This window comes from Elephantulus edwardii, unplaced genomic scaffold (assembly GCF_000299155.1).
Source record: "Elephantulus edwardii isolate Elephantulus edwardi_28Jun2011 unplaced genomic scaffold, EleEdw1.0 scaffold00152, whole genome shotgun sequence".
Classification (NCBI taxonomy): Eukaryota; Metazoa; Chordata; class Mammalia; order Macroscelidea; family Macroscelididae; genus Elephantulus; species Elephantulus edwardii.
The window spans coordinates 6,617,599-6,627,236 of record NW_006399902.1 but is presented as its reverse complement, the minus strand read 5'-3'; the positions used below and the strand labels follow the sequence as shown (position 1 = coordinate 6,627,236).

At 37.2% G+C, this 9,638-nt stretch overlaps 1 protein-coding gene across 3 annotated transcripts in view; it reads right to left on the bottom strand.

The window, feature by feature from the left end:
• CASK (calcium/calmodulin-dependent serine protein kinase (MAGUK family)) overlaps nucleotides 1–9,638 on the bottom strand; it is a 428,386-nt gene that overhangs the window by 66,672 nt on the left and 352,076 nt on the right. For all 3 annotated transcript variants that reach the window (XM_006894975.1, XM_006894973.1, XM_006894974.1), the window contains 2 exons: nucleotides 6,203–6,391; nucleotides 1,511–1,589 (listed from right to left, as the gene is read on the bottom strand). In XM_006894975.1, the coding sequence (XP_006895037.1) occupies nucleotides 1,511–1,589; nucleotides 6,203–6,391 (268 nt within the window). The remainder of the gene's footprint in view (nucleotides 1–1,510; nucleotides 1,590–6,202; nucleotides 6,392–9,638) is intronic.

Sequence of the window (9,638 nt, the reverse complement as noted above, 5' to 3'; positions counted from 1 at the left end):
GACAATTAAAACAGACATTCAAGGAACGAACTGGGGGGGAGGGTAGAGAAAATAGTGCAACAATGAATGAATGGAAACCCAAAATCTCTGTAAATGTTCATTAAAATTAATAAAATTTAATAAAAAAAGAACTAGAAAGAGGTTTAATTATATCAGAAGTTGTGCCTCGATCATAGATAAGAAGACTGAACATTATGAAAACAACAATCCTATTAAAACTAAATTGTAGGTTTGATGCAATCCAAATACAGATAACAAATTCGTTCTTCAAAGAGCCACAAAGGAGAAATTATAGTTCCATTTGGAAATTAAAGAGACTTAAATAAAGAATGTTTTTCCGAAAGAAAAAAAAGATGACAGAAGAACAACTGATGCCTTGGAGTTGTGGTGCTGGAGAAGAGTATTGAATATACCATGGACTGTCAAGAAAACAAACAGGTCTGTCCTTGATAGGGTGAAACCAAGCTGCTCCTTGGAGGCAAGGATTCTGATTGCTGCCAGGAGAGACCAGCCTTTGGAGAAGGACATCATGCTTGGATGGGTGGAGGGACAGAACAAGATGAGATAGATTGACGCAGTACCTGGGTCAATGAGGGTACGTGTGTCAGAGATAGGGCTTAGGATAGGACAGGATTCAGAGCTGTTGTACACAAGGTCACCATGAGTTGCTGGCGACTCAATGGCATATGACAATAACAATAACAACAACATCTTTTATTCTACCATAATTCTTGGGTCAGTGAAGAAGAGGAAGACACTTAACATGAAGGGTAGAAAGTAACTCCAACAATGGTTTAAGTACAACAGCAATTATGAAGGTACAGGACCAGGGAGTGTTTCATCTCCAGGAGTTGCAGCCAACTTGATGGCACCTAACTCATTCTACCATTTAAGGTTCATATTATTATTTATCTAACTTGACTCTGGTGGCTTAGTGGTACAGAACTGCACTGCCAGACCAAAGGCATGAAGTCTGAATCCACCAGTTGCTTTACTGGAGGAAGATGGGCAATTGCCTCTAGTGTGATTTACTGCCTCTGAAAACCTGCTGGAGGGTCAGCTAAGAGTTTACTTCAACTCGATAATAGATAATAACAACATCCTTTCCTAATTCATAAACAGTATAATAATTTCTGGATGAATGAGAGAACAATGTTAGAACTGTTTTTATATATGCCTTGTCTCCCAGAATAGTTGTTTTTCTTACATCCCTGAGCCTTTATCTCCCATAGACTCTAGTAATTTAAGTTCAAAAATGGTCCAGAGAAGCTCCAGCCACAGAAATTTTATACTGTCTAAAGCCTGGAATATGTATACACGAATGAGAACACAGGCTAACAATTATATAAACCAAAGATAATTTAAACAGATATGCTATATGGGCCATATATTAAACAGATCTTTTACATAAATCACTAACCCCCCCTCTCACCCCCCCCTACCCCCCCGCTTCATTACCAGGCTATAGGGAAAAAAGATTAAGGAAGGAATAATTAGATATGAAACTTACCTTGCCTGTGAATCATGCCCCCATGCATAATTCTTGCAACAATACAATGATTTAGTTCATTCATTTTTAGAGTGATTCCCTGTAAAAAGTTAAGTAAAAATAGGATTACTATGAGGTAATGTGTATCCGGTTTATATTTGTGATCTTGCTTTAGATGAATAAAGAAAACAATGGAAACTCGAGGTGAAAACTATTCACTACTTCACTATGTCAAGACTGGTATTTTGATTGCTATAATGGTTATTATTGACTATGCAAAGACTTTTGACTGTGTGAATCACAACAACCTGTGGTTGACTTTGAGAAGAATGGGAATCCCAGAACATTTGATTGTGCTTATGCGAAACCTATACTTGAACCAAGAGGCAATCGTCAGAACAAAGCAAAGAGACACTGCATGGTTCAAAATTGGGAAAGGTGTCCACCAGGGATGTAACAGATCATCCGGGATGCTGGGCTGTACGAGGAGGAATGTGGCATCAGGATTGGTGGAAGATTCATCAACAACCTGCATTATGCAGATGACACACCCTGCTCGCTGAAACTGAGGAGGACCTGAAGTGCTTGCTGCAGAAGGTCAAGGGCTATAGCCTTCAATATGCATTGAAGCTCAACATCAAGAAAATAAAGATTCTCACCACTTGGCCAATTGGCAGCATCATTTTGGATGGTGAAGAGATTGAGATTTTTAACAGTTTTAGTTTGCTTGGCTCCACAGTCAACACTCTTGGTACCAATAGCCAGGAAATCAAGAGACGAATTGCATTGAGAAAGTCAGCTGTCAGGAACCTCTTCAGAGTACTGAAGAGCCACGACATCAGGCTGGAGACTAAGATGTGCTTGATCTGGGCTATAGTCTTTGCAATTGCGTTCTATGCTTCGGAGGGCTGGACAGTGACTAGGGATGATAGAGAATTAATGCCTTTGAGCTGTGGTGCTGGAGAAGAGTGTTGAATATACTATGGACTGCTAAGGGACAAACAGGTTTGACCTGGACTGGGTGAAACAAGGCTGCTCCTTGGAGGCAAGGATTCTGAAGCTTTGTCTGACATATTTTGGGCGTGTTGCAAGGAGGGGGTAGTCCTTGGAGAGGGACACTATTTTTGGGAGAATGGAGGGACGGCACAGGAGAGGAAGACCCTCGAGGAGATGAACCGATTCAGTGATTGAGGTGGTGGGAATAAGTGGGTCGAAGACAATGAGGTTGACATAGGTTGTTGTTGTTAAGTGCCGTATGAAGGAAAGTCCTCGACGCTCGGGTGCCTTTCATCTTCTCTCCAGGTTCATAATGTTTCCGGAGGTAAGCTATTATGGAAGTGGATGCCACTCCTCCTTCCAATGGCGTAAGTTAGAGCAGGGTTTAGTGCTCTTGTACATAGGGTCACTATGAGTCACTAGCAACTGGACAGCACATAAAAACAACAACAACATAATGGTAATGAGGAGCTCTGGTCGAACAGTCCATAATATGTTGTAGTACAAACCAAAAGGCCGTTTGCTTCTGGTGGTTTTAATCCACAAGTCACTCTGAGGAAGAAAGAAAAGCAGTCTCTTTCTGTTGAGATTTATAGCTTTAGAAACCCAATGCAAGGTCACTATGAAGCATATTTGACTTGAAGTCAGTGAGTGAATCAGTGATAACAGCAGTACTCACACATTATTCTATATTGGCAATTTAGGGAGTCTGCTTGGCTCTGGCTCTGTCTCCCACTGTGCTGTGGACTAGAAACTCTTAGGGTAGGAAGGTGGGGCAAACAGAGGACTCAGTGCCTTTTCCCCCACCTTACTAATTAGTAACCTTTGTTTGATGTCCAATTTCTTAAAAATTTTTGTGTCATGTAATTTTGTCCACTTTTGTAATTTTTTTGGTTGTAAAGTGAGAGAGTAAATCTGGTCTTTGTTACTCCATCTATCCCTTCCTACATTCATTCATTCATATTCTCTACATTCCCCATCATCATTCTTAATAACAGAATATTATTTGCCAGAAGTAGATTGTTCTCTCCATTGCTCAATATAAATTCTCAAGTTAAGCCTTCATAAATTTATCCTTGCATTACACCTGGTTGATCACAACTTCTAAATAATGCTGATTTTTAAACTCACTTGTTGGATTTAGATTCAGTATGTCTGGAGTTTACAGCCTCTGAAAACCCACTAGAGGGTCTGCTATGAGTCAGTTCTGACTCGACAGCACACAACAACAACAGGGCTAGAATAGAGCACAGAAACCTGTATTTTTCAATAGTCTCCCTCAGTGAAAACTGCTCTTGAGTTTGAGATGGCTAAATACAGGGAATCTATCTTGTCTTCTTCCTTGGATAATAATACTCTGCCAGAAAGCGTCATGAAAATATCTTGAAATTGTGTATTTTAATTTGCATAATTCCACAAAACACAATTCTGCATGGTTCCTATTTTGTAGTCAAAAGTGGCAGGCAAGCAATATGAAAAATGCTTTATCAAAATGTCTCTAGTCCCAACATTCTATTGTAATGGTTAAGTTTTATTTCCAACTTGTACCTTCAATCAGTATGTATGGTTAACAAGATGCGTGTTCCTAGAAAAATACTGTGAATTAATGTATAAGTAAAATCTATTTTCATCAAGGAAATGAGAATATAATGCAAATTCCACCCTTAAAAAGAATAAATTTATGTATTAATTCAAGCGGTGTTTTCTGCTAGGAGAAGTACTGCACAAGAAAGAGAAGGTTCCTATGGCTAGAGGAAGTTCACTTTAAACTAACTGTTATATTTAGGTACAATCAAGTCAACTGACTTATAGCAACCATATGTAGAGCAGATAGAAACCTTGCCTCATTCTATGCCATCCTCTCTGCTGTTCTTAAGTTTGCTGTTGTAATCACTGTGTTAATCCATCTTGTTGAGGGTATTCCTCTCCTTCTCTGACCCCCTACATCTAACCAGGACTGGCTCCACCGGACAATATGTTCAAAGTATGTGAGGTTAAGTTTCACCATCCTCTAAGGAACACTGTGGTCGTACTTTTTCCAAGACAGATTTGTTTGTTCTCTTGGAAATGCATGGTGTATTTGGTACTCTTCTCCACCACAGTTCATAAATCTGTCCATTTCTTCCTAGCTTAGCATGAATCCCTCTATCTCAGAGTTTCATCATTTCCCCTGTGCTACAATAAAACCCTCTTAACTGGCCTCACTATATCTACTCTTGTCTCCTCTAAGCCATTTTCCAGAGTGATAGCTATAAAATAAAGATCTACTCTTCGCACTAAATCAGTAGAATCAGTGGTTCATAGATAGTAGTAGGCATTTGCTGTCGATTACCTTTGAGTTGAGAATGACTCATAGCGACCCTATGAACAAAAGGCTTGAAGCCCCTCTACAACTATCGATATTTATCAAAATTCATAGAGTTTCTGGAGGCATGTTATTTAGGAAGTGGATGCCACTCCTGATTCCAAAGTAGGCATTTATAATTGTTAAATGAGTGGATGAATATGAGAAATGGATAAATGAAATGTTAGACTTTCAGAGCTGAGCAGAATTTGGGGATCATTTCTCAAATATTCTTTTATAGATGAGCAAACTGACAGTCCAATTATATGAAGTGATTTGTCCAAAGTGCCCAAAGTGCTTCCTATGCTCCTAAAGCCCAGAGTTGCTTGGAGAGAATCAGAAAGCAGATAACTGGTGACTGAAGGTGACTAGTATGACTCCCGCCTGCTGAACATTCTAAGATAACAGTATAAATGGCAAAAGACAGGAAATAAAAATTATAATCAGAATGGAAGGATTTTTAGAAATTGTGGTCATAGAATCACTGCTTTGTAACTCTTTCTTTAATTGGGAAGGCAATTGGGTAACTTTCATAAGTAATTGGGTTTTGTACACCTCAATATTCCTGCTCTAAATTTTTAGTAAAAACCACATACATGTGTAAGTTTGAATGGGATTTTTTTTTTGGCCAAAAATTTGAAATTAAATCCATCATAGGGATTGTGCAGGACAGGACAGTGTTTATTTTCCCATTGTGCAGGGGTTGCCACAAATCCAGGCTAACCTGATGGGAGTGTCAACAATAAGAGCCTTCTCACTACCAAGTTTATACATGCGCTATTTGGTTGATCTATATAGTTTTGTCCACTTAACATCAAGTACACTTTCCTTGATCCTCCTAACTTACCAGACTTCTTCTATATAAGATATAATACAGAGTTCAGCACTGATTCAATTCCAACATTAGTCCTAAGCACTGAGAAAAATGTATTAATATTAAATAGACATGTAAATGGAAGGAATTTCATTTTAGCAATGCTAAAAAGATTATCTGATTTGGAAACCTCCAGACTTGTTAGGTGTTTTTTTGTTTTTTAATTACAATGTCATGAGACAGTTACTTTCTCAACACCAGTATTAATATTTCAAATGCTCAATTGTTTCCTGCCCCAGAGGATATTACCTCAGATACATGCTGAGGTATTAGACTGTGAAAGGAGAGTTGGGAAGCAGAAGCTACATGCCTAAGCTATGGTGTCACACAGAGCAATTCTAGGAAAGAGTATTTGAGAGGGAAATTTTGGATCTGAAAACTGTTCAAAAAACTATCCCTGTCCTCCTTCCCTCCCCACCCCAAAGCAGTTTCAAAATGAAGTTAGTTTATCTAGCTCATGCTTGGATGTTACAAGAGCACAGAGAATTTTCTGACTCACCATTGGTTCATCTGTGTTCTTTTGGAATTGTACCAGTCGAACTCTGGTCACATTCTCCATATCCATGTCTCCATTAGCGCTTTCTGGAGAATCACCATTCAGATAGGGAGAGGTGGGAGGTGGTGTTACCCTCAATGCTTCATCACTGTAAACTTCATGTGCCACTACGTCGTGAGTCTGAAGTAAGGCCTGTTATTTTATGAAGGAAGTAAAATATTAAAGTATTATTCTTCCAGGATATATTAATCATCCTTTGCTCTCAAGAGTATCTCTCATTGAAAGAAATCATCATACATGCACATCATACCCTTGATATAACCATATCCAAATTTCTTAGTGAAAAATAATAATCATGTTAGATGAAATTTTTTAATTTAAAAAATGAATAAATAAGGCGCACTTATTTATTTATTTATTAAAGCAGGAGTGTTGTCGAATGATAAGAAAAGAACCTAACTAAATTGATTAATTAATGCAATTTCAGGTAATTTAGCAGAAAAAATTATCTATAACTACAGCTGGTGGATTTGAGCGAGGTATTAAAAATGTAGAGTGACAATATGAACAGGGCAATAATTGGTGTATCTATATCTGGTATAAAATTTTACTTAACCTCAAGATTGACTATAATTTGTAACATAATTTGTAAAATAAATAAAATTGTATTATTTTTGAAAATTGGATGGAAATAACATAATTTTAAAAATACATATATTTGTTGTTGATTGCCATTGAATCAAGCATGACTCATAGTGAATCTATGAAGCCTTTCAATAACTATCGTTTTTTTCTCAAAGTTCATAGAGCTTACAGAGGTATGTTGTTTAGGAAGTGAATGCCATTCCTACTTCCAAACATATAATTTAGAACTCTTAAAATTTAAATTCATATGTTTTTTTGGTAAATTTCCAACTTTTTGGAGCACTTGCTGAATGAAAAAGAAGTTGATATTAAGAGTTTGTCTGGACACTGTAATAAGTTAATTGCATCAATCAATGGTAACTCATGCTTATGAATGACTATATGGAAAAAAAACCCAACCCAACCAACCAGGCAATGTGATTCGTAAACCTTCACTCAAATAAAACAGATTTTTTAAAAAAGAAGTAGCTAATTATTTTGATATAGCTCTGGTGGCCTAGTGGTAAGAAGCTGCACTGCAATCCCAAAGGCATGCAGTTTGAATCCACCAGCAGCTCTGCAGAAAGATGGACAATCTCATCCTGTGAGACTTACTGCCTCTGAAAAACCCACCAGAGGGTCAGTCAGTTATGGGTTGGTGCAATTCGATGGCACAGAGCAACAATAACAATAACTCTGTGTGTGTGTGTGTGTGTGTGTGTGTCTGTGTAATGCCATTTAATTACAAAAAAGTGAGTACATTGTACTGGTAACTGCATATTATCTTGGCAACCTTGAATAACAAATGTCTCTAGTTTCCCTGGAAAAACTCATCCTTTCAGTTACTGCATTCTTCTCACTATCATGAAAACTAGCTTTTAATAAGCATGAACATTTCTAGCTCAAAGAGAACTCATAGCTAAATAACACTGTGATTGGAATTTTACACAAATAATGGTTTTGAATATGCTTACTAGAATTTTGTTCTATTTTAATTTGTGATCTGTGTGCAAATGAAACAGCGGGAGATAATGAAATGAAAATTGCTTTACAACTATAACCCTTGCATCTTAAACTAAATTACTTAAAGTTTTATGAAAATCATGGCTTGGCTTTTTTACTTTTAAAGGCATGCTTATTGTAAGCATATTTTTTAAAAAAGGAGATTACGGTAAAATCATAAAGAAGCTGATGCTGGTTTGTCATCACTAGAGCAAATGGTTTGTGTTGTATTTGCATTTGGGTTGCTAGTGTAAATAGCAGAAATTTCTGCAATCTCAGAACCCTGTGGTGGCTGTTGTATATAGGGTTGCTATCAGTTGTAGGCAACTCGATGGCACATAACAACAACAAGTACGATTCAGTAACACTGGTTGTATTTGTCAAGTTGTGCAACATTCTCACCCTCCTGCTCTACACTGTTCCTCCCTCATTAACATAAACTTACTGTCCCTTAAGGTTCCTATCTAATCTTTCAAGTTGCAATTTGATCCCATATAAATGTTCTTCTTTTTTTATAAAAAAAAATTGTTGCACATTTTCCTCCCTTCCCCAGTCCATTTTTAGTGCCTCTTTTGTTCCAAATTGTTCTCACACACAAAAAATGCCTAAACATATATATTCCTTTCAGACAATTCTTCCCCTCATCTGTTCCAACGCAGTGTTCATTATCCATTTACTCTGTTCCTATTCTCCCCTCAAGTCCCCATGATAGTCTTATTTTATAAAAGTGGTGTTATGCAGTATTTGTTCTTAAAAGAGTTTACTACTAAAGGCAGACTTTTTTCCACTAGTTAAGATGAAACTATTGTTTGCTTTTAAGAAGACTCCAGGGAATATTCCGTTTAAGGTTTAAAGATTATCTCAAAGCAGTGGTTTTAAGAGTTCATCCAGCCTCCAAGGCTACGGAGAGTCAAGTTCATGAGAATTTTGAATTCTATTCTGTATTTCCTCCCTTTAAATACATATTATGCTCTAGTATCTTTGAGCAAAATGGTCAGCACTGATAATAAAGGACTATCCAGTTCTTCTGGTGTCATGGCAACTCAGCTATACATTCCCTATCTTCCTCCTATTCCTGAATCTTCTCCTTTCTCTGTTGCTCCAGGAGAATAGAAACCTATTGTGTCCCTGTGATCACCACTTGGGAGCTTCATTGGGTTTTTTTATCACTTAAATCTATACTATTTTGCTTTTCTTATAATTACTGTACATATTTATAAGTATTTGTATTTTAAGTGTCAGATAACTCAATACTAAACCACCATATTATATGAATGAGAAAACAAGGACAAAACCAAATAATTGAGCAAATTTGTGTGAAATTAGAAATACGCTAAGCATAAATGTAAAACTTCAGTATAATGAAAGTAATAAACATTATTCCTGTAAATATTTCTTCATAAAAATAAAATTTTGAAACCATGACTTTTTTAATTGTTGTGCATTTTCTTCCTTCCCCTCCCCCAACCTGCCCCACAATGCATCTGTTGCTCTAGACTGTTTTTGTTTTTGTTTTTGTTTTAATTAAATTTTATTAGTTTTAATGAACATTTACAGAGATTTTGGGTTTTCATTCCTTCATTGTTGCACTGTTTTCTCTGCCCTCATCCCCAGTTCGTTCTTCTTCCCTGCACATGTCTGTTTTAATTGTCCAACTGCCACAGTGCTTGTCAAAGCCAGTTCTGATTAATCTCCTTTGTCAGTGTGTCCCTCGCCAATCCCTATCACTCCTCCATGAGAGAGACTTCACCCTGATTCATAAGGAAAAGGGGATGGCGTATTCTCTTAGCTACTTCCTGCTGAAAAGGGACGC